Source organism: Periplaneta americana, chromosome 17 (assembly GCF_040183065.1).
Source record: "Periplaneta americana isolate PAMFEO1 chromosome 17, P.americana_PAMFEO1_priV1, whole genome shotgun sequence".
In the NCBI taxonomy this organism is placed as follows: Eukaryota; Metazoa; Arthropoda; class Insecta; order Blattodea; family Blattidae; genus Periplaneta; species Periplaneta americana.
Window position 1 is genome coordinate 8727757 of NC_091133.1, and position 26641 is coordinate 8754397.

The following is a 26641-nucleotide window of genomic DNA, read 5'->3' on the forward strand; positions in this document are numbered from 1 at the left end:
ATTTTCATGTCATTATTTATCTCCGCATCAAAATTTACATCTCTTGTTTCATCACCACCTCAAAATTTACAGGCTATAATTCATCACCACCTCAAACCTTTTTTTATACATTGATTCATAACCGCCTCAAATTTTACATACCATAATTCATCATCACCTCAAAATTTCCATGCCATGATTCATCACCAATTCAAAATTTGCATAGCATGATTCATCACCGCTTCAAAAATTTGCATGCTATGTTTAATCGCAGCCTCAAAATTTACATGCCATTATTCATTATCGCCTCAAAATTTACATGCCATGATTCATCATCACCTCAAATTTTGCATCGCATGATTCATCATCTCAAATTTATATGCCATGATTCATCACAGCCTCTAAATTTGCATGGCATGATTCATCACTTCCTTAAAATTTGCATGCCATGATTCATCACCAAATAAAAATTTACATATTCTGATTCATCACAGCCTCAAATTTTACATACTATGATTCATTACTGCCTCAAAAATTGAATGCATGATTCATTTTCGACTCAAAATTTGCATAGCATGATCCATCACAGCCTCAAAATTTATATGATTCACCACCACGTCAAAATTTGCATACCATGATTCATTTCTGCATCAAATATTGCATGCGATGATTAATCACTGCCTCTAAATTACCATATCATGATTCATCACTGTCTCAAAATTTACATGCCATGATACACCAGCGCCTAAAAGTTTACATTACATGATTCATTACCAACTCAAAATTTACATTACATGATTCGTCACCAACTAAAACTTTACATGCCATGATTTATCACCACCTCAAAATTTACATGCCATGATTCATCACTACCTCAAAATATACATGCCATGATTCATCTCTACCTCAAAATATACATGCCATGAATCATCACTGCTTCAAAAATTTACATACCAAAATGTATCACCGTGTAAAAATTTACATGCAATGATTCACCATAGCCTTAAAATTACAAGCCACATGAGCAGCTCAAAATGTACATGCAATGATTCGCCAACATCTCAAAATTTTCATCTCATGATTCATCACCACCTTAAAATGTACATGCCATGATTCATCAGCGCCCAAAAATTTGCATGCCATGATTCATCACTGCCTCAAAATTGATTACCTCCTCAAAATTTGCATGCCATCATTCATCAATAATATGCATTTCATGATCCATCCCCACCTCCAAATTTACATGCCATGATTCATCACCACCTCAAAATTTATATACCATGATTTATCACAGCCTCAAAATTTACATGCCATGATTCATCACCACCCCAAAATTTACATGCCATGATTCACCACCACCTCAAAATTTATATGCCAGAATTCATCACTGCCTCAAAGTTTACGTGTCCTGATTCATCACAGCCTCAAAATTTACGTGCCATGATTCATCACCTCATCACCAGTATAACAAACAATCAAAAATCTTAAATCAGTTACATAAACAAAGCCATCTAAAACACACAACAGAAACAGGAACGCAACAATAGTAACAATGGCCTACTGGTATATATTCACAGATCCCAACACGCGTATAGATGTCATAGCGTGTATTAAAAAAAAATTGTATATTAAAACATTAACATATTTCATTGCTTATATGTCAGTGTTCAAAGTTTTATTTCCTCAAAGATGCAGATTCTAATACGAATTGTTGATCTCAAGTAAGATAGGAGAAGATAAAGTTTTTGCTTCGACATTTGCAAATTGGCCCTCATTTTATTTTACTATAAAATAACAAGTAACACAGGTTTTTGCAGCAGCTTGAGAAGATTCATAACTCGAAATGAATTGAAGTATGGAACCATAAATTTGTTGCCATTGTGAAAGAGCTTCTATAAATATTTGAAGAGAGCAGTTCTCTGTCAGATAAAATCGTTATGGCAGTTCAAAGTCCTTAGTAAATCTTACTGCTGGTTTTATAACTGTAAGGCCAGGAAATTGTACATATTCACAAACTTCTTTTTAGCAGAATAAAGCCAAATATTTCGTAAACAAAACTAGTAATATTATTTCTCTATAAACTTAAATTTTAACAAATTTGGAGGACTTCAAGTCTTTCGTGACTTTTGAAAAACCTTGAACCTGTCTCTCAATGGCTAGGATAGTAATTCCTACAACAATAACAACAAAATGAAAATTGTTTAAAGTTAAAAATGGAATCTTCTTCCTAGATAAAACAAATTTCCCTATGCATTCGAAATAAACCTGTCTTAACTACGGTACCAGAAATATATATTTTTCGAATTATTATTTCATTTAAAATCTAACTATGAACTCTGTCTACAATGAGAAAATATAAAAAAAAATAGAGAAATCACGTAATATTATTCGAGATTGTTAAAGGCTCTGATATTCGAAAAAGGCACTGCCAGTAAATCTGTATAGGCTATTCATTGTGAACCACTTACATCAACTTCAGACTTCGCCACAGGAAAACTAACAGGCACTGGAGTGTCCTCAACCTTTATCTCTGACTTGAGATCACAGCTGTGGTCCACGTATTTTGTTTTCGTGACTGTCCCTTCCAGATGTGGTAAATTCGCTTCCTACAGAACATAAAGACATTATGAATAATTTTATCAAGTTATTCTAAAGTTGACTTAATGTGTAACAGCCGTCAACTTGGTGACACATGGCAGTTATTGACTACTCCCTCAACTCAGAAAAATTACAGAAGAAAATTTAAGGCAAAATAGGAATGAGACCTTCAGAGACACAGAGAACTTCTGATATTAGGTCTGGTGTTATTTCCGAAAACAATTTGCATTCTGTAACATGTGTAAAAGAAGCTGACTTATATTGTATGAAATGTGTGCATACATATTTTCAAGTAGGATATTTTATTACTCAGAACAACACCAAAGTGGGATTGTGAAACACATAAAAAGCACCAAACATTTAAAATACCGGTATCCAACATCACTGTTGTTCAACATAAAGCATGCAATACTTCTGACTTCCATGAACCTTGTAACAATATTGTGATCAATTCATCATTATCATTATTATTATTATTATTATTATTATTATTACTATTATTATTATTATTATTATTATTATTATTATTATATGAGGCGCATCCAGAAAGTAAGTTTCCCTATAAAAAAAAAGAACACACACTTTCAGGAAAACATTTATTGGCAACAGGTACAGCAATGTTTCAGCTATTTTTCAACATAGCCACCATCAGAATTGAGACACTTGTCGTATCGTGGGATCAACTTTTGTATCCCTCTGTCGTAGAACTCTGCCACCTGTGAATGGAACCAGCGTGTGACAGACGTCTTCAGCTCTTCGTCGTTGCCAAAACACTCACCAGAGGACAGGAATTTCTTGAGGTGCAAGAAAACGTGAAAATCGCTGGGAGCAAGATCAGGACTGTAGGGTGGATGATCAAACAACTCCCAGCCAAATTCCGTCAAAACAGCTGCTGTGCGCCGAGCCGTATATGGACGAGCATTGTCATGGAGGAGCACAACACCTGCAGTAAGCATTCCACGCCTCTTGTTTTGAATGGCACGTCGCAATTTTCGCAGTGTTTCACAGTAACGGTCAGCATTCACTGTTTCACCTCTTGGAAGGAAGTCAATGAGCAGAATGCCCTTCCTGTCCCAGAACACCGTGCACATCACTTTCCGTACCGACAGCGTCTGTTTGAATTTCGTCCTGACCGGAGATCCATTATGCTGCCAATGCATTGACTGCTGCTTGGTTTCCGGGGTAAATTGCGAAATCCAAGCCTCATCGCCCATGACGATCCTATCGAGGAACTCGTCGCCGTCATCGTGATACCATTGCAGAAATGTCAGTGCTGCTCCTAAACGTTGCATTTTGTATTCGGGTGTCAGGTTTTTCGGCACCCACCTGGCACACTTTTTTTAACAGCAGGTGCTTAGTGACAATCTCATGCAACAGGATCCTTCCTGATATCTGCGGAAAATGGCTGCTCAGCTCCGTAATCGTCAAGCGAAGGTTCTCCATGATGCACTGCCGCACCAGCTCAACACGATCATCATTGATGAGGGACGGTTGCCCACTGCGCTCTTCATCATGGACACTTTGACGACCTTCGGAAAACTGCCTACACCAGCGACGCACCATCTGCTTACTCATGATGTTCGGCCCATAGACCTGACAGAGCTGCCGATGAATTTCAATTGGCGCAATGCTTTATGCATTAAAGATCTTTATCACCGACCGAATCTCGCAAGCGGCGGGAGAAGGAATAAGAGCTTCCATTTCGGACCACTGCTGCCACGCTACTGGCACCAGGCGGGACCTGTCCGGCTGGCATATGATTGATACGTTATAAATCTGTTACGCATTCGCAATTGACACGGCTAATTACGTTTACTTTCAAGGGGAAAAAATCGGGAAACTTACTTTCTGGATGCGCCTCGTACATGGCGTTATGATTTTACCGTCTTTGACGATATTTGGTATTAGTTGGCAACACTGAAGTGAAGGCCAAATTAACCTTTCAGAAATTGCTCTTACGTGATCCTCACATTACCTGATCTCAGACATGTGGTGAATTTATTAAAAAAAATTATGTTTATATTCAAAAATTATTTTAAAGGTAAAGATTTACTAGAGTAACCATTCCTTTTTTTCATTTTAAAGTTTAATGTGTATACACACATCACTAAAAAAATGAAAGTGCTCTGATAAAAAGTATTATATTTATGACTGCTTGGAGACAGGCTATTTTCACCATTATTTTGTATGCGATAACGAGCAACTCAAAACAGTACTCGAAAATTGCTGTCTCAACTCTATAATATTATTTTGGGCTTGTTTTAACAGTGATGTAGCCGTCAATAAATCAGTAAACTTTTCTTCTAAATATTTTGAATCAAAATTGGTGTACTGTAATATTTTATATTAAACACTGGCATAACTAAAAAGTCAAGAGAACTGAATCAATATTTAACTTCCGCCATCGCGGTAAACTTACACTAAAACGCATAAACTTGCTCTACAGTTGTGTAAATGTCACTTATTTCTGAAATGTCACTAACAGAATCATTCAGAACTAAATTTAAAATATTAGCCAGACAGTGTTCGTGCGAGACGAGGACAGAAAGAGTTGAACAGGCAGTACATCTTACGTGTTGGGGAAGCGGTGTGGGGATTAATGTTGTGACATAGGAAAGAAAAAAGATATCGCAAATTGAGAAATGATTGTTGAAAGAAAGGAAACTATTATGCTGTAAATAGTACAGTTTTGGAATGCATGAATGAAATATGAATGTTATTCAAAATCGAAATGTCTTCAGACATAATTTAGAACGGTTTTTTGGGCCTCCTGAGTCTATGCCCCCTCCCCCCGCATCGTGAGCCTGATTGTGATATACCGCATCTCAAATTTAACACAAAGCTTTTTCGTCCTTAAAATCGTCACCATTACAAAGTAAAAGCTAGTAAAATCTTTTATACCTTACTAAAAATATTTACAATACAATATTAGTATGACTGTATGTTAAGTCAGCAGTCCAAGACTCATTTGAAGTTTCTGAGGGCAACACTCATGAAGCAACTAAGCTGGGTGGTAATGGTATAAGGAGGCCAGTTTCTTCTACATCCATTGCACACATCACTGACTAGTAAGACAGTTCAGTAATCAGATGTATCCAAAAGTTTTATTGGTCTTCCTCTGACACATATCTCTGCCTGAGAATATTTAGGAGGCAGAACCTCAATCAGTGATCAAATAATAGTACAAAATAAATAAATAAATTAGCTACAATAAAGCAGTTTTCACCCACTCCAATATGCTCATAAATCCATATCCGTGATGTACATTGTTACTAAACACTAGCCTACCACTGATAGAGTATCAGTTGTAAAAATATTTTCTATATATACATTCACAAGGTAAGTACAAAATGCATAAAACTCGTGCTCTTCCTTTTATATCTCCACCAGTATCACTGTTGTCTCTAATGAAAACTTTAATTCGATTAATGCTTGCTCACTTTTGAACTTGGTGCTTATTTGAAATCTACATTTATCCTCCTTGATTATTCTGTTATTCTAAATAATTTTAATTACCCTGTAAGATTATCACATTGAATTAAAATTTCACCCACGCTTTTCGTTTAATGTTCAATATTACAAGATAATTCGCATAATTACCTGAATTTCAACATCACTGTGGTAATAAAGATGATACTTATGATAAAACACTTGTGATAATACTGCGATCAGTGATAAGTGATTAGAAGTGACTTAAAATACATTCATTGTGATAATAAAAATGATATTTTTTTATAAACTGGATAATTACTATACAAGAAAGAATTTGGACCAACCAAGAAAAAAGATGGAAAGAGGTCGAACTGGTGACTTCCATAAACCATAAGTATTGACGATACATCTTTCTAATACAGTATTCAGAAAGGTTCACAGGTACGTAATTCGAAATTCATTAATACTAACTACAAACAATGGGGAAAGTGTTGTCAACTGAAAGAGTGATAGTGGATTCAATGCATGGGCGTATTTTGCGGGCTACCGGCAGTAGCTCAAGGAAATTACAAAAGAAAAAGTTTATAATATAACATAATGTAATAATTTTGTATTATTAGTTTTACCATAGTAATTAAAATTAAAGTAATTGTTAGATATATTTTGTGTAATAATAGGGTCAGCGGTAGCCCAAACCCTTTAACCAGTATACGCCCCTGATTCAATGGAACATAAATGGATCAGAATTCGAGTAAGACAAACTTCGTTAATACGAACAAGCGATTTTTCGGTCCCTTGAGGTTAATCTCAACGAGGATTTACTGTAGCTTGCATCTTAACAAAAATTCAAAGCAGTATAATATGCACTCATTTATAAATACATCCATATCATTGTAACACCTTATTACCTTCTTAACTATTAAAAAAAATGCGTCAATTTTACATAATATATATTTAATATGAATATTTTGATGAAGTAGGGATCAGAAGTAATTACTAAGTAACAGTCATATATTACTTGAACGCTTCAAGGTTAATTGAAGAGAGAGTGCTTTTTGATAAGCGAACTCATTCACGTTAACATGATTGTGTACTCATAAAGCTGTGATAACGTCTCTCTTTCTCGATGGAGGTAACTGCTAGATTACTGGGTCACTTCCCAATCATAGTAGTTCTGAAGTACTATTTCATTAGTTTCAGTTTGTAAAACTTCATTGCCATGGCCATATTCACCAGACGAAGCAACACAACCTTAAATAAGTATATTCTTCTTCTCCTTGAAACACAAAACCATTTCTGAGGAATTTTGAAGTGTATTTTCAAAATCAATAAACACAATCATTTTCGACACCACAAAACTGACTGTTTAAAAGAATAAATGCTTCGTCATCTCTCTTATTTGAGGGGTCAGAAGCAAAGGGGTATAAGTGCACTTAAGTTATTTGTGAGAAAATGTGGTTGAAAGTACTTAAGATGTCATAAATTCCCTGAAATTTTTAATTTCAATTTTAGTGTGTGCTGTGGTTAGAAGATGTATCCCTTTGCCACTAAAATTTTAAATGTTTCAGCTTGCCTTAGATGCATTTAACTCACGTTCTTAGAAATGTCACTTGTACATCTTTGCGTCTGGCCCCTTCATTTATTTTATCAAAATTATAGAGAATGTTTAAGTTCATAATTAAGCATGAGGAAGGATAACACACAAACAAACAAGGCATGACGTAAATCTGCATTTTCAGAGAATATCCTATTCATACCCTGTAACATATTGTCTATTACCTAACACAAATCATCAGTGTGAAGCAATAAACCGTAGAGAACAGACCTAAGCATCAAAAGCACTGATGAGTATAGAGACACTGGCCTGCACTAAACTGGTGGCAAAAGTGAAGTTATCATAGGAGAAAAATGGAAAATTGGATACAACAGGAGATAGCAGGAGGTGAGAAAGCAAGTGAATCAGGAAATGAAGTAGAGGAAAACAGTACAGGGTTACACCAGGAAGAAGCACCACAGAAGACTAACGCATTATAAAATGTAAGATTCCAGATACAAAACATCTATGTGAAGATGGAGGAATTTCGAAATGAGAATATTCGATTATAAAAGAAAGTGATTTTGAAACAATATATTATAAAAAGCAATCTAATAATTCTTGGTACAGAGACAAGGGTTCGCGAAAAAGAAGAGGAATCTTTGGAGACAGTATGTGAAATACTGTATGTAAAATGATTTTATAAAGTGAGTGAAGAACGCATCAAGGAAACATAAAAATTAGAAAGAGGCATAAATAAATGCATTATAATAAGGTTTAAGAATACAAGAATCAGGAAAGTCATTTTGAATATCTAATCGAAAATGGCTGAGTCGTTCAAAAATGCGCGTAGAAAAGGAATTGTCATTTGAAGTAAGAAATAGAAGACAACTACTGCTCCCTTTTACGAAATCAACTAGAGCGAAAGGACATTTTGCGAAGCTGTATGAAGATAAGTTGAAAGTACATGGAAAATTCTAAAGTCTGGAGCATTGCTTGGAAAATGAAGATCATCCAGAATTCGGAATACGTGTAGCCTATACAATAGAAGTAGGGAAGAATGCAGCAGTGGAGAGGCCAGAAAGGAAAAAAAATGTAATGGTGGGTTACGGTGCTTTCTAAATGCAAGAATGTGAAGGGACAGCATGACAATTACACTTGCTGTTTGAATAATAAATATGAAATCATATCACACCTAACACAAATGTGGTGCTCAATCATCTTTCACTCCTTTATGAAGTCTCTGAAATAGATTTAACTATATACTCAGTTACAAAATAATCTTTCAAGTCAGTGTTTCCATTGCATTTAAGCATTTAGAGAATGGGTGCTGCCCTTTCATTTCCAGATAATAACCTTCCAGGTTTTTTTGCTATACCCACTGCGTCCTATTACAATTCAATTAATTTAACGTCATTGCTTATTAGCCTACATCTTATAGACATTTTTGTGGTATCTAAGAATTTTATGTATTACCTATTTCCTATTCTTGAAAACTGTAGATGTAGTGAAAGAATTTATTTTCCAAGCAAAATACTTCTTTCACAATTTGAACTTACTGAATTCAGAGGTTTATAAATATCAGCTTGCAGGGTTTTAAAAGTACCATATATATATAACATTGCAAAAGAGAAGTTCACTTTCCACCCTCATTGCTATTTTTCTTGTAGAAGCACTGTTCAGGCCAACCATTGTCAGCGTATTTCTCTTTGTCACCACATAATGTTTTAATTATTTCCCTATGTGGCAGTTCATTTCAAAATTACATTTAAGTTAATCATTACACACCTTATTACAAGCTGAATTTTTGTATTATTTAGTCTTCATTTCACGGCTAACAAATTAATACTAATAACACTAATAATAATAATAATAATAATAATAATAATAATAATAATAATAATAATGATTTATTTAACCTGGCAGAGTTAAGGCCATACGGCCTTCTCTAACACTCAACCAGGAGTAAAACTGCATTACAAAAAACACTAGAAATTTACAAAGTACACTACAATTTTACACACAAAACTGAATAAGATAATATTAATAAAATGTAAACAACAAGTAAGTAGAAATCAGACATAATATATAACATACAGAAAGAAAGGCGAAAGCATAATAAAATGTGAACAGCAGGTCAAAATAAATTAGACATACAAAGTATAAAAAATAAGACAATTATTGATAATAATAATAATAATAATAATAATAATAATAATAATAATAAATAAGAATAGTAATAATAATAATACTAATAGTAGTAATAAAATAGTGCAGTACAAAGCATAGAATGAATACAATATTTTCAAGTACACACAGTAAGGAAAATTATGATTATGTATAGCTCAACTGATCACATTATCGGAAAATATGAAAACAAAAATATAAAATAAGTTAAATATCACTAGAGCAGAAAAAAAAATGTGAATGCGTGGTAACATGCAATACAACACTTGTCATAATAGTAAGTTAGTTTGGCAACTCTTCATAAATATTATTTTAATGTACCGAAGTACACATGATATTTCCATGCAGATATTCTGCGTCATCATACGATGAAAGAGTAATGGAACGGAGAAAAATTCTCTCCGGTGCCGGGATTTGAACCCGGGTTTTCAGCTCTACGTGCTGATGCTTTATCCACTAAGCCACACCGGATACAACTCCGACGCCGGTTAGAATCGTCTCAGATTAAGCTCCAACTCTTGGGTTCCCTCTAGTGGCCGCCCTCTGCACTACGTCATAGATGTCTATGAACGCAGGACCGAAGTCCACACATGTGCTGAGGTGCACTCGATATGATTGACTAGTTGGCCGGGATCCGACGGAATAAGCGCCATCTTAAATCACGAAGTGATTTACGCATATCATATATATTATTTTAATGTACCGAAGTACATATGATATTTCCATGCAGATATTCTGCGTCATCATACGATGAAAGAGTAATGGAACGGAGAAAAATTCTCTCCGGCGCCAGGATTTGAACCCGGGTTTTCAGCTCTACGTACTGATGCTTTATCCACTAAGCCACACCGGATACAACTCCGACGCCGGTTAGAATCGTCTCAGATTAAGCTCCAACTCTTGGGTTCCCTCTAGTGGCCGTTATCGTATGATGACGCAGAATATCTGCATGGAAATATCATATGTACTTCGGTACATTAAAATAATATATATGATATGCGTAAATCACTTCGTGATTTAAGATGGCGCTTATTCCGTCGGATCCCGGCCAACTAGTCACTCATATCGAGTGCACCTCAGCACATGTGTGGACTTCGGTCCTGCGTTCATAGACATCTATGACGTAGTGCAGAGGGCGGCCACTAGAGGGAACCCAAGAGTTGGAGCTTAATCAGAGACGATTCTAACCGGCGTCGGAGTTGTATCCGGTGTGGCTTAGTGGATAAAGCATCAGCACGTAGAGCTGAAAACCCGGGTTCAAATCCCGGCGCCGGAGAGAATTTTTCTCCGTTCCATTACTCTTTCATCGTATAACTCTTCATAAGATAATTTTCTAACTTGGATTTGAAAGATTTCAATGTTCGGCAGCCCTTGACTTCAGGCAGCAGAGAGTTCCAGTGACGAGAGATAGGAACAGTGAAAGATGAGGAATACAGAGATGATGTATGAAGTGGAATTTCTAGCGTGTTATCACGTTGTGATCGAGTATTAATATTATGATATCGATTAATATTATGATAATATTATGATATTATAATACTACTCCCTTAAGATATCGGATATTGTGCAAATCATATTCTTTGTTGCATTTAATACTTTAAATAAATCAAGATGGGACATGCAATTGATAAGATAACTTCACTTTTTTGACAGAGAAACTGAGCAGCGCATACGACCTGTGTCCTGTTTAATAATGTCCACTGCAGATAACATCCTCATACCTTGTCAGATACGCGAGGTTAAGAGGGAGAACACCAGAAACAGGAATACGAATGAATGCATTGTTCCGCAGCCATGGAAGACAAGGAAGGAAACTAATGAAACATTAATGCCAGTAGTTGTCCTACGATCATTTTTGAAAATCATTTTCACTGAGTGACATTCGAACTTCATTAACTATATCTTACAAAATTAACGCAAGTCATCTTCTATGCGAATAATTTACAATTCTTGTTGGAAAATATTCAGCTAAGCCTCGTGTTAATAACAAATATCAAAATATGATTAATTATTATTCAGTCGATATGGCTTAAGCATTGCATTACATATGAAATAAAAACATATGAGAAAATATATCGATGTGTTACATTCTATTTAATCTTGATACAAACATTTTCGCCTCTAACGGGGCATCTTCAGGTACAAATATAAGTATCATCTAAAATCAATTACAATACAAGCTTACATTTAAAACTACCTTGACTAGAATAGAGTATGACATGGTGACTATGTTATCTAATCAACATTAATTGTCCTGTAAAAATTAAAAAGGAATTCATTTTAAAACAATATGAATGTGCTTAGCCATGCTAAGTAGATCCCTTGTGTGGTGTCTCAGATATATTGCGTTGTCAATGAAATCATTAAAATACTAAAACTATACAAATTAAAATCTAATATTGCAAAAGAGAAAATTAATATAGCCCACAAACCCAACAATAAACTTAAAAATAATTTAGCCAATGATATCCAAAAACATAATAAATTACTTAATAATGGCATCTATAGCTTGGAATGCATAATGTGCAAAAATAAATATATAGGTCAAACCCGAAGGAATTTCAAAATTAGGTACAGTGAGCATGTGTCAGACTTTAAGAACAACCGTAGAAAATCTAAATATGCCGTTCACTTAATGAATACGGGACATGAATTAGGGTTTAGAAAAGACACCTTTAAAATCTTAAATACATGCTCTGACGTTAAATTAATAAGTAGTGCGGAGGAATTTTATATTACCAAACAAAAATTACAACAAGGTACCATAATTAATGAAAATCTAATTCACAATCACAGCCCTTTGTATACCCTTTAAAACATAGTTCCCCGCTTTCATTTCATTCAGATTACTCCACGGATACACAAACCATCATGATACGTTACACTTGGTCAGTTGTAAGAAAACACCAAAGTCATAGCTACACACGGTTCCATTGCTCTGCACGTAAGTAATTTTTTAGACATTCTTTTGACCCTCCTTTTCAAATCTTTCATTTTATAATTTAAAAACATATGTTACAGATTAACATGAATAAAACAACTTGTCATCGGTTTGCAGTTTAGACCGATCACGGGCAAAAACACATCCCTTCTGTTCAACAACTCGTGTAGGATAATTAGACTCGCATGACGTTGTAAGTAATTTCATACCTTCATATGACCTTTCATAATAATCTCTATTTCACCTAGCACAGATATATGTTTCTTTTCAGATACGAGGGCATTGAATATTTTACGAGAATTCCAATTGCTCCACGAAATTAGCTACACATGCTTTATAGTCGCTGACTCCACATTTGATAATATTCGATTTTAATTTGTATAGTTTTAGTATTTTAATGATTTCATTGACAACGCAATATATCTGAGACACCACACAAGGGATCTATTTAGCATGGCTAAGCACATTCATATTGTTTTAAAATGAATTCATTTTTAATTTTTACAGGAAAATTAATGTTGATTAGATAACATAGTCACCATGTCATACTTTATTCTAGTCAAGGTAGTTTTAAATGTAAGCTTGTATTGTAATTGATTTTAGATGATACTTATATTTGTACCTGAAGATGCCCCATTAGAGGCGAAAACGTTTGTATCAAGATTAAATAGGATGTACCACATCAATATATTTTCTCATATGTTTTTATTTCATATGTAATGCAATGCTTAAGCCATATTGACTGAATAATAATTAATCATATTTTGATATTTGTTATTCTATGCGAATGTTGTTATTAAAGGGGCATATTCAAACTACTAAAATTTCGCAGTTTACATTGCACGTGTAGGACATTGCAAGTGACAAATTGCTGTTCATCTAATTTCAGTTATTTTTAAATAAAAAATATCATATTTTGGAAGGGCATATACCCACCCGACCCAACCACTACCACAGGCATAGCTCGGTCGATTGAGGCGCTTGCCTGTTGATCTGGAGTTGCACTCGAGCGAGGGTTCGATTCCCACTTGGGCTGATCACCTGGTTGGGTTTTATCTGACTTTTCCCAACCTTAAGGCAAATGTCAGGTAATCTATGGCAAATCCTCGCCCCCATCTCGTCAAATATCATTTCGCTATAACCAATCCCATTGACGCTAAATAACCTAATAGTGGATACTGCGTCGTTAAATAACCAAGTAAAAAAAATTGCCACTGCTTATTAGCGTGATAACTTTTAACACACTCTTCAAAGCACATGATCTGACTTAGGATTGAGCAGAATATGCAACATTCAGAATACAATACAGTACAAATATATCAGTCCCGAATAACTTGGTATGAAAAATATATTATGTGGCTTTAAAAAGAACATATTCGTCTCTTGGCTTGATTTCCATCACAATATGTTAATTAATGTAAGTTTTACGTAGCTCTGGCCGACATATACCTGGTCATGTCTGGATTAATCTAGATTGCATAAAATTGTTATGTATTGCCTCAGGAGTCAGATTACATTGGCTTCTTTGTATCTGTGCATAGTTTGGAGGGCTGTCTCAAATATTTATTCTGTAAGTGGATCTCCCACACTGAGCATAAAAAGATGAAAACTACGGTACATTATTTTTTTATTATTTTAGTAGGTTATTTTACGACGCTTTATCAACAACTACGGTACAAAATATTGTAAGTAGTGTAACTTCACTACAAATTTCAGGACAGTTGAAACCATATGCAGTTAAGAACCATAATATAATATGTGACAAAAATGCTAAAATTGGTTTTGCATGGATTAACTTAGGACCATAACAGTTATATTACCGGTTCTTCTGTCTGGTTGTGAAACTTCGACTCTCACTTTGAGAGAGGTACAGAGGTTAAGGGTGTTTAATAAGGTGTTTAGGACAATATTTGTGGCACAAAGTAGAATTGCACGCATTGTATTCTTCACCTGACATAATTAGGAACATTAAATCCAGACATTTGAGATGGGCAGGGCATGTAGCACATATGGGAGAATTCAGAAATGCATGTAGAGTGTTAGTTGGGAAGCTGGAGGGAAAGAGACCTTTAGACAGGCCGAGACAGTGATGGGAGAATAATATTAAAATGGATTTGAGGGAGGTAGGATATGATCCTTGGGACTAGATTAATCTTGCTCAGGATAGGGACCGATGCTTATGTGAGGGCAGCAATGAACCTCCGGGTTCCTTAAAAGCCATAAGTAAGTAAGTAACTTAGGAGCGTGGAGAGTGAGTGGTTTTATGGGTAATATACTAAATGACAGATGTACTGCATATTATGTGGAGAAAAAGAAGATATACAACATATATAGTTAACATCAGTTAAGACAGATTGGAATAAACATAGTTTTATTATTAAAACGGAATGGCTATATTTTAGTAATGAAACTTATAATCAAAATAGTAATAATTACAAATGAACAGATAGTAAACTCCTTAGAGACAATTTGAAAATTACGAGATAAACGAAAGTGTTCTCACAAGTTAATAAAATGTAAAATAAGTTTTAAAATGTGTGCTTGTAATATGTATGTACAAAATTGTGCGTTTATAAGTGAATGATAGCTAAATGACCAGAGATCAGTGCTGTCATTCTACATTGTAATGCACTGCAGCCAAAAAAAAATAGTAATATAGGAATGAGGCAGCAGGGCAGAAAAATGGTCTTACATCTGGTAAAGGATTTTCTTCTTCTTTAATAGTGTCATCACATGGTTGTACTGCCAGAGGGTCGACCTCAGGTTCAGTCTTGATAGCATCCATTACAACTGAAAGAACGATGTCAGAAAATTACCTGTTTGGTGTTAATATACCTACATGAATAACCTGCTTACCTTTAATAGGAATCGTGTGCGATACAGAAAAGTTCATTAGACTACACATAAATTAATTTTGAATTGTAATCATAATTATCAAATGAAACAATTAGCTACAAATTTTGTCTATTTCTACTTCTAAAGTGACAAACACATGCACAACATTATAACGTTTCAGGTCATTATGTCCAAAGCAAAATGTACAAAACAAAAATGTGCAATACAAAAATGTCCGAAGTGCAAAATGTCCAATACAAAGATGTCCAAAGTGTAAAATTTTCAACATAAAATGTCCAAAGTGCAAAATGTCCAAAGCAGTAATGTTCAATGCAATAATGTCCAAAGTGCAAACTGTCCAAATCAATAATGTCCAATACAAAAATGTTCAAAGTGCAAGTGTCTAATATAAAAATGTTTAAAATCTAAATGTCCGAAGAAAAATGCATTACACTTTAGGTAATAGTATATGATATTAAACATTCACAATCAGGGCCGCCGCAGGATTTATGGGCCCCTGTGCAATATTGTGTTCGGGCCCCGTAGGAAAAAAGTTAAAAAATGACAAGTTACCAATTATTTTGACCATAATTTATTTGCAAAATAAATAAAAGATAACCCCATACACAGATACGAATCTAAAAATATACACTTTGTTTACAATGAAAACTTTTAGAAAAACTTCACATTAGCACAATATATTATATTCATCACGCTTCTTTTTCAGTAGGGCCTACATAGTATGTTTCGTGACGAAACTTTCGTCTTTTCGTTGTCGTTTGTTTCGTTTCGTTTTCATAAAACATTATTCTTAAACAGCTATAATTTCTGACTTGCAGGCCAACATCAACAAACAACTCTCCTTGACTTCATTGATGCAAAATCATCAATTATATCATCAAAATTTAAAGACCTAGCAAGATCGCTCTCCAGACTAAGGAGGCCAAGTTGCTCAGTCTCTCTTGACACATTGTTATTCTGAATACATTTTTATTTCCTTCATTTTGTTTGAAGTTGGTGTGAAATTGAGCGTTGCTAGTGAAGGTGCAGAAAATAAACCAATCTCAAGCCCGTCTGTTCAGGTTGTCAAAAATGAAGACAGTTCATGCTTAGAAATGAATACTGATAGTTGTGGCTGTTTAGAAAAAAATCTGATAACAGTAGTATTGAATAATAATAATAATAATAATAATAATAATAATAATAATAATAATAATAATAATAATAATCTTTATTGTCATTGAATGAAAAACTTCACTATAGACATTGTCAAATGTTACAAACTTACTGCAATACATTTCATAGATATACAAAATAAAAATTTAAAACAATGTAGATATTTATCAAATTACATAATATAAAGTTAAAAGTACTATATTTACTAGATAAAAGACAGTATCAAGTACTAATTGTCATATGTTTAATAACTAATTAAGAACACTACAAACGGAGGTTAATAATAAACTTTAAAAATGCAACATAAGGTAGTGCAATTTGCTCTGTTCATTAATACATTGAAATTTAAATGTAAATTGATTTACCACTAGGTTTCATTTAAAATCTCATTATTAAAAAAAAATTAAGAAACAACAACCATAACATTTAAAACTGCTTTGTTTAAAAATGTATGTCAATTTCAAAGAACTCATTTATTGAGTAAAGTGGGTTTTTAATTAACCAACTGTACAATTTTGTTTTTAACTTTCAACAGAAAGAAGTTGAATGTTTATAGGGAGCTTATTAAATAATTTGATTCCAATCAATTTATAGTATTTTTTTGTCACACTAAGTCTACAAAATGGATAATCTAATAATTGCCTATTCCTCGTTGTATGATTGTGTATCTCACTTCTCATATTAAAATCCTGCAAATGTTCTTTCATAAACACTAGAACATCATATATGTACAGATTTATGAACAAGCAAACAATAGTAAAAATGTTGTGTTAATATGTGCAAGTGAAACAAATTTACACACACCAGTTCCTAACTCTGAGTCATGGCAGGTAACATGCGACCTTGGAAAACTAAAAAGTGGCAGACAAATTGTATCATTGAATGTGTTGTTCGAAAAACTACACCCCAACCTGCCTAATAACCTTCTAAGTGACGGAACAAGAGCCTTTCCAGTATTATTTTCAAAACTCAATAATGGAGAATGTGTTCCCAGAGACTGGCTAGTGTGGAGTGAAACAAATCAGTCACTGTACTATTTTCCCTGATTTCTTTCACTCCACGCTAGCCAGTCTCTGGCAACATATTCTCCATTCTTGAGTTTTGAAAATATTGTAATACTATTTTTGGAAAGGCTATTGTTTTCGAACAACACATTCAATAACACAATTTGTCTGCTAGTTTTTAGTTTTCCAAGGTCGCTTAATTTCACACCAAAGTTCTACTCCCTTTCTCAATATCTTCCAATTTTTCTGTCTCGCCACCGGCGTGGCTCAGTCGGTTAAGGTGCTTGTCTGCCGGTCTGAAGTTGCGCTCGGGCGCGGGTTCGATCCCCGCTCTGGCTGATTACCTGGTTGGGTTTTTTTCCGAGGTTTTCTACAACCGTAAGGTGAATGCCAGGTAATCTATGGCGAATCTTCGGCCTCATCTCGCCAAATACCATCTCGCTATCACCAATCTCATCGACGCTAAATAACCCCTGTTAGAGTGGCAGAGAAGGCCTGACGGCCTTATCTCTACCAGGTTAAATAAATAAATACTAAATAAAATAACCTTGTAGTTGATACAGCGTCGTTAAATAACCAACTTAAAAAAATTCTGCCCTTCCTTGCCCTTCTCAGCTCCCGACTTATGCTTCTACTTGTCTATTGTCCACTGGCAACATTAATGAACAGAATTTACTAGAAAAATTACAACAAAAAGACGAAAGTTTCGTCACGTAACATACCATGTAGGCCCTACTGAAAAGGAATCGTGATCCTGCGGCTTGGATTTGGGAGAGTCCACTAGCATATTGTGGTGGGCCATCAGGGGTTGATAATTAAGAGGACAAGCCAATTGAACGTGTTCGGTACGACAGGAATATATTTCAGGCAAATCCTGGAGACCTCAAGTTCGTGTCGATGATTATTAACGTGGAAAAAACCGATATTCTATTATATAAAAGTTAAGCATTTACATAATAAAGTAATAATTTGTATTAATTCTACTATTGTTGATTAATATGTCAGATTCATGTAACAAATGTTGTTACAAAATTTTATAGTAGGTATCGATATGTATCTGTGAATAATTATTTCTGATAATAAAAAGTAATCAAACTCACTTAATCTGACGGGCCCTTACTGCTCACGGGCCCATATGCACTTGCCCCCTTTGCCCCCCCTTCTCGGCGGCCCCGCTCACAATACAGAACATGCAACACTCTTTATGTAATAATATGATATTAAACAATCACACTAAAAATACACAACACTCCAGTTTAAAAATGTCGAAAGTGCAAAATTTTCAAAATGTAGGCCTGTAATAACCAAAGAAAAATGTATTACTCTTTAAATAATAATACATGATATTAAACACTAACAATACAAAACATTGCATCTGAACTCTAACTAGTGTAATATATAGCTATCTGGCGATGTATGCAGTGGAGGGGAAAGAAACTGGCCACCCTACCCCATTATCTCCTGGCCCAGTTGCTTCATAAACGGTATCACTTATGAAGTTCAAACCTGTCTTCGACAGTTAACTAAATAACAACAATACAAAACATACAATCCTCGAACACAAAAATGTCAAAAGTGCAAATTGTCAGCAAAATCTTCGGCTTGTGGATCTATATGAAATTTAAGAGTGTTACTTATAGCGCCCAGATAAGTTTTAATGATCTGGTTTTCTATGTAGTTTTCATACCGATGAACAATCATTTCAGCTTCTTGTTGATTTGTCTTGTACCTTCTGTTGACCGGCAGTCTGACTTGTGTCTATGCCTTCCCTGAACTTGAACACTGTTTTCATTATCTTGTTATTCATCTTTAAGATTTTCAATGAAACGACACACAGATACTTGTCGGACTCCTAACATTCGTTGACATTTAGAATGAAAGCTTTCCACAACATTGTTGCTTTGCTCTTCTCCACTTTTACTGATTCATGAACATTCCATGTTGATGGTAGGAACAAAGTTTGAACAGTTTGTCTTCTTCCAACAGCTCTTCTTCCTCGCAGGTAAGTGTGATCAAAGTAATCAGCAAACTCAACAACTGCATTATGTTGACCATCACATAACTGAAGAAATCTTTGTTCCACACCATTTAGAGGCACAAATGTTAAAGCCATTATTGCGTGTCGCACTTCTGGATGCTCAAAATTTATATAGGCTTCTCTCAAACCTTGGTTCATAACCTTTCGATACAAAGATTGTGTCGAGTGAAAAAGACATCCCTTTATGGGTGAAGACATCATTGAAAGAACACCGGACTGCATTCTTGTTAGCCATTTCATAATCTATCATAACTATTTCTGGGTTCAATTGCGTTTCTCTGATAAAAAGATTTTAATTCTTCAAATATTCTGAAATATATTCAGTTTCTCGTGTTGTCAATATGAACACTGATGGAAAAACAAACCCTTAAAATTTTCCATGGAATATAAACAATTGCATGAAAATTCTTGGTACATTGAATGTGCCATCAGTAAATATAAACTTACTTCTACAAAGAATTTCAATGTTTCTCGCTATAGCAAAGATCAAAATTCTGTTAGGATTACTCACACCAAAATCAAAATTTGGAATGTGCTCACCTCCTGCAGTGAATGTACGTTAACTGGTCTGAGGCGATTCCAAGCTATATTGACAGTTCTTCTCAGGTTATTGCGGTCTGTTAAACTACATAAAAGTTCATCCTGGATGTCGTTCAAAACTGTATGCACAAGAAGCTCTGAGGTTCATCTGGGTGCTTGGTAACTCTTCTCTTTATTTCTATCAGTGTTTCTGTTCTACTTGCATCTACAGTATGCCCTTCATGCAGATGTGCCTCAGTTCCATGCATAAATAGTTATCGCCTCAAAATTGTAATCACTTTTGCAGCACGCATTGCAGCCATTCCTTTGTATACAATGCCAATAAATTTTGTTGTTATAATGAAAATCCTTGTGATATAAATATCCATGGTAATGCAATAATGACTGGCCTTTGTGAAACACAATGAATCACAGCTAACCTTGTCCTGTTAGGAGCCAAGAGTCAACTAATACTGTTAAAAGTTTAAAATATGTAACTCTAACTATTTTCCGAGAATTAAAAATTAATTTGTTTCACTTTTGAAGAATTGTCTCAGCAATTTCAATTCAGAGTTGGTGTTAAATTTGTTACTAGTATTTCAGTAGTATACCATATATTTTTGTTTCAAAGAGTTTTGTATTAGAAATCATTTTAATATATTGGACTTTTTTTGTAGTCAGTTATTATTATTATTATTATTATTATTATTATCATTATTATTATTACAGCTGGGATGTTAGGCAAAATGTCTTTTTTAAACTGAGTATATATGAAAGACCTATTAGAGATAAACAAGTTTCCACACATTTGGGAAGATAGGCCCAATTTTTATTTTGCCTTTTTTACCTATTTTAGCTTCCTGTGCCTATTTTCAAGTTAAATGCCCTTTTTAGCCTTTTTACGTCGTTATTGTACATTTTCTATATTTTTAATGCATTTAAAATAAACTGCACGTAAATTATATCAAAAAACAAAAAGAATGGTTGTACAACTTAAAAATATATATTCACCTAACACAAATATTTGCTGAGAATCTTATCCTTCAGCAATACATATGTTTCCAAGAAGTCGTAAACTTTTCTCCCTTACCGATTCCTTCTTTATGTCACTTAACAAACTTCGGAGTTTACCAGCGAAAGATAGGAGATGAGGGAAATATTAAAAGCTGGTCTCCAGGTCCTGTTACTGTTGTCCTCCAATCACTTCAGTAGAAGTAGAAAAATCTTTTTCCACCATGAATAACGTTCTCTCTGACAGGCGGCTCACTATGACAGTTGACAACTTAAAAAGCCATCTTGTTGTGACATGTAACCAGGAAAGTGAGTACCGTATGGGATAGTTTATTAAGTATTTGTATATTTTTTGTCTGTTTCCATGAAAAATAAATGCCTATTTCACTGCCTATTTTTACTATTTTTGGTGCCTATATGACTGCCTATTTTAACCAAAATAAATGCCTAAATATCCGGGCTCTAATTATTATTATTATTATTATTATTATTATTATTATTATTATTATTACTATTACTCCATTTCATGATAGGCTACTTAATCATTCGAGAATGGCTGACCCAATAAAATTGCTATGAAGGTTGGTATGTAACATAAGTTACTTCTCACGTTTCTTTATTTGGGTCATTTTCGTTTGGACATATTTGTATCAGACATTTTTTGTGTTCAGACGTTTAAATTTTGGACATATTTCTACTGGACACTTTTATGTTTGGACATTATACACTTTTGATATTTTTGCTTTAGACATTTTCATTTGGGCATTTTTGGTTTGGACACATTTGTATTGGACATTTTTGCTTTGGACATTTTTGCTTCGGACATTTTCATTTGGACATATTTGTATTGCACATTTTTGTATTTGGAAATTTTTGCTTTCGATATATATATATATTGTGGTTTGGACATATTTGTATTGTATATTTTTGTGTTTGGACAGAATTGCTTCGGACATTCTCGTTTGGACATTATAACTGTGACTTCATTATAAAATACATATAAGTAGGAAAGAGTGAACCATTCGAAATCAGATACAATCTGTTAGCAGTAACATTTTAATAATAATAATAATAATAATAATAATAATAATAATAATAATAATAATAATAATAAGTTAATAACAATGATATATTTTAGCTGGCAGAGTTAAGACCGTAAGGCCTTGCTTTGCATAAGAGTTAACAGCAATAGGAGATAATTAAACTAAAATATTACAATAACATTAATTTCACTATGAGCCACTAATAGGCACAATTATGTGTTTCATAATGCAGGTACATTATTAAAGCTACTTCTTAGATCATTATGGCAATCACAATCAAATTGCTTTTCTTACGACATTAATTTTGTCGTAAATATTATACTAGGCTACATTTAAAAGTCAATTGCATATTATATCACATTTTTATTTCATACAGTTGTGTACCATTAATATCTAAACTTGTTAGCTTCCATCAGGTTGTTCCACGTACACTTAATGTACCTGGGGATATGTGTTTAGATTTAACAGTATATTGTGAGTAAAAATATGTTATAAATTTAGGTCTTATGTAAGCTTATGAATATGTTGAGAGATATTGGTAAGAAACAACTACCGGTACCATAGAATGGGGATACTTGCAACGTGAAGATACTTGCAACAATGTGAAGGTATATTTAATTTATTATGTTTTTCTACACTTATTACGTTCAATTTTAAACTTTTCACTTGTCATTTGTTTAGCAAAGTGTGTTCTATCTCGAACATGTTGTTCTAGGCGGCAATTCTGATTTTTATGAGATTATTGTAAACTTAAACGTTACTGTTTGAAAGTAGCGAAAATCAAAATATGATAAACTTCTGCTATGTATACTTAACAGTGGACCCGGAGAGCATTTCTCAGGTAATTATAGCTTAAATATAATGTGAAGAAATTTGTCTTATAGTTATGTTGAATAATGTTTCTGTACAACAATTTTATAAATTACTGTTCCTGACGGGATAACTTGCAACACTGCCACATTCATTTTCTTAGCATTTAAAAAGTAACAAAAATAGCTTTCATTCAGAGTAATATGGAAGTATTATTAATTTTATATAAGGGTTAGGTTAATTTGCAAAACAATTTCTTGTTTTGATGCCAAAGTAACACAAAAAAAGTTCCAGTTATACAAATTACACGAGTGAAAATCTTATGGCTGCCATAAAAGACATAAAAACTAAAGGTACTTTCTATAGACGAGCTGCCGAAAAGTATGGAATTAATGGGCCTAGTATTTACAAAGCTTTACATAAGATTCAGCTGTTCATTGTTCTTTTCTGCGCAAGAGCACTAAGGCAGAGAACATCTTTCTCTTTCCTGCAATGGAAGATAATTTGGATGTGATGAAAGAAAACATCGTACTCATATTGACAACCAAAAGTTATACGAGGATGACACATTTTCGAAGACAGTTTCATTGTGCAAATTCTGTAAACTTACTGTACGGTATCTAATAATGTTTTCTTTTATGCGGTTCCATTACTTTATCTAAGTACATCTGCCAGTAGGGCAATAATGTGAAATTTTGTTTTTGTCATTATACACTATTGCATAAATTAAAAAAAGTATTAAGTGTTGCAAGTGACGTTATTTAGCTGCTAATTTGACATTATAGTATTATTTATTTACTGTTGCAAGTTAATCCACCAGCAGGGCAACTTGCAACAGTCATGCTTTTCCCTTATTTCTAAAATAACTCACTACATACACTACTGGTCAAAAGTTTTCGATCAGCTATGAAATCAACTATATACTTTATTTCAATGTACAAACACATCGGAAAAAAAAACAGACCAACAAAATAAATATTTTCTGTCTCTAGCATTATGATATGACAGAATATGCAAAACCAAATCCCTGTTTTAACCACATATAGTGATAGTTGTGATAGGTGATTTAAAACTTTTGACCAGTAGTGCATATAATTTTTTTTAAATTTTAGTAGGTTATTTTACGACGCTTTATCAACATCTAAAGTTATTTAGCGTCTGAATGTGATAAAGGTGATAATGACGGTGAAAAGAGTCCGGGGTCCAGCATTTGTTCATATTGGGTTAAGGGAAAACCCCGGAAAAAAACCTCAATCAGGTAACTTGTCTTGACCGGGAATCGAACCCGGGCCACCTGGTTTCGCGGCCAAACGCGCTAACCGTTACTCCACAGTGTGTGTCTATGTATGTGTGTGTATGTATATATATATATATATATACTGTATATATATATATATATATATATATATATATATATATATATATATATATATATAGGGTGTTTAAAAAATACGGGGCATAATTTCAGGTATGTATTTCCCACATGTAGACAATCAAAATAGTTCATTACAACATGTGTCCGGAAATACTTCATTTCCGAGTTATGGCCTTCACAACATTGAAATTCACTGGAACGATTTTCTTTCCGCAGGTCGTTGTCATTACAGAAGATGTTCAAAATGTCCACCTCCTGCTTGAATACAGACCTCACATCGATGTCTCATTGACCTGTGAACATGATCCCAAACTCCAGGAGTATTGCGTATGTCCTCAGAACATGCCACAATTCGATTTCGAAGGGATTCCAAATCAGGCACCAGAGACGAATAAACCAATGATTTTAAATGGCCCCACAAGTAGAAATCAAGAGGGTTCAGATCAGGTGAGCGTGGAGGCCAAGCAGGCCAAGCAATTGGGCCACCTCTACCTATCCATCGATCAGGAAACCTTCGAACAAGTACCGGCGAGCCGTACGTACGATTGAAGTGTGCAGGAGCGTCATCATGCAAGAAGTGAATGTGTTGACGATTGATCAGTGGAGTGTCTTCTAAAACATGAGGTATGGTGTCTTCCAGGAAGTTTGTGTACGCCTGCCCCGTAAGTCTGTTTACAAGTACATGGGGTCCAACTAATCGATCACCAATGATACCAGCCCACATGTTGAGGGAGAACCGCACCTAATGATGAGATGGAACAGTTGCAGGTGGGTTTTCATACGCCCATACATGCTGACTGTGGAAATTTGTTATGCCATCTCGTGTGAACTGTGCTTCATCTGTAAATAATACTAAGGCAGGAAAGTACGGATTTACACCACACTGCTGCAAGAACCACTGACAGAACCTAACTCGTACAGGGTAATCTGCTGGTGACAGGGCCAGTACACGTTGCAAATGATAAGGATACAATTGATACTCTTTCAACAATCTCCAGACAGTCGTATGAGGAACATTGACTTGCAACGCTACCCTTCGTGTGCTGATAGAAGGAGTCATGTTCACAGCCTCCATAATCTCCTCCTGTACTTCTGGAGTTGTAGATCTTGGTCGTCTCCTTCCCAAACCAGGAGAGTTAAATTTTCCATACTCGCACAGACGGTAATGGAGACGTACAAATGTCTTCCGATCTGGACATTGTCGCTGTGGGTACCTCTCCTGGTACAAGCTACGAGCCAGCGCAGCATTGCCATCCGCCTTACCGTACATGAAGTGTATCTCTGCCAGCTCTTGATTTGAATACATGTCGCACAGTCTAACGCCTATACAACACTGAATGTAACCTTCGCCTTGGAATGAACTGTCAGAGTGCCCTCTTAATGTCTCCTTTGACGGCAACGACCTGCGGAAAGAAAAACGTTCCGGTGAATTTCAATGTTCTGAAGACCATAACTCGGAAATGAAGCATTTCCGTACACATGTTGTAATGAAATATTTTGATTGTATACATGTGGGAAATACATACCTGAAATTATGCCCCGTATTTTTTAAACACCCTGTATATATATATATATATATATATATATATATATATATATATATATATACAAGCAATTGAGGCAAGCTTCAGTATGATGTAATGCAGGGATCGGCAAAAATGTCATTGTGATCACTAGCAATAGTGATGTTGGAGGGGCAGCGTAGTAAACTGTCTTTGCTTCACCCTCTCCCTTCCGATCAACTCCCCTACAACTCCAGTACACAGGCAACTATCAGTGGCAGATTACCAGATTAGAATAAGATTTCTTCTTTCTCAAAACCTTCAACGTCTGTTCGGAAAGGTGTAAGAAAATTGGAGAAACAGTATTAGTTGTGCACATGGTGACAATGTAGACGAATGTTGTGTCCTAAAATTCTAATAGGCACTTATAAATCAAACATCTAGCGACAATACGATACGTCATAAGATTATCACGAAATCATAGGTAAACATGAACATTCCCAATGTAATTGTAAACGGAAATAAAATAGAAAATAAGCATACAAATCATTTTCTTATCGCAGGGCTGGATGGGGCGAAGCAATTATAACATTAAAGAAAAACAAATTCAATTAATAACAGTTCCAGTACTAAAATATGATGAAACAAGATATGAGT

At 34.6% G+C, this 26641-nt stretch overlaps 1 protein-coding gene across 11 annotated transcripts in view; it reads right to left on the bottom strand.

The window, feature by feature from the left end:
• The window catches only part of LOC138693007 (zinc finger protein 501-like), a 161261-nt gene that overhangs the window by 122234 nt on the left and 12386 nt on the right, over positions 1-26641 (bottom strand). For 4 of the 11 annotated variants that reach the window (XR_011330196.1, XM_069816516.1, XM_069816512.1 and 1 more), the window contains exons 2-3: positions 15364-15461; positions 2448-2585 (exon numbers count right to left, since the gene is read on the bottom strand). Coding sequence is in view for 5 of the 11 variants with exons in the window: in XM_069816516.1 (XP_069672617.1) it covers positions 2448-2585; positions 15364-15456 (231 nt within the window). In the remaining 6 variants the exon portion in view is untranslated. Of the gene's footprint in view, positions 1-2447; positions 2586-4996; positions 5114-15363; positions 15462-21333; positions 22123-26641 lie in introns of those variants that run through there. The other 7 variants (XR_011330191.1, XR_011330192.1, XM_069816513.1 and 4 more) reach the window with 4 other exon arrangements.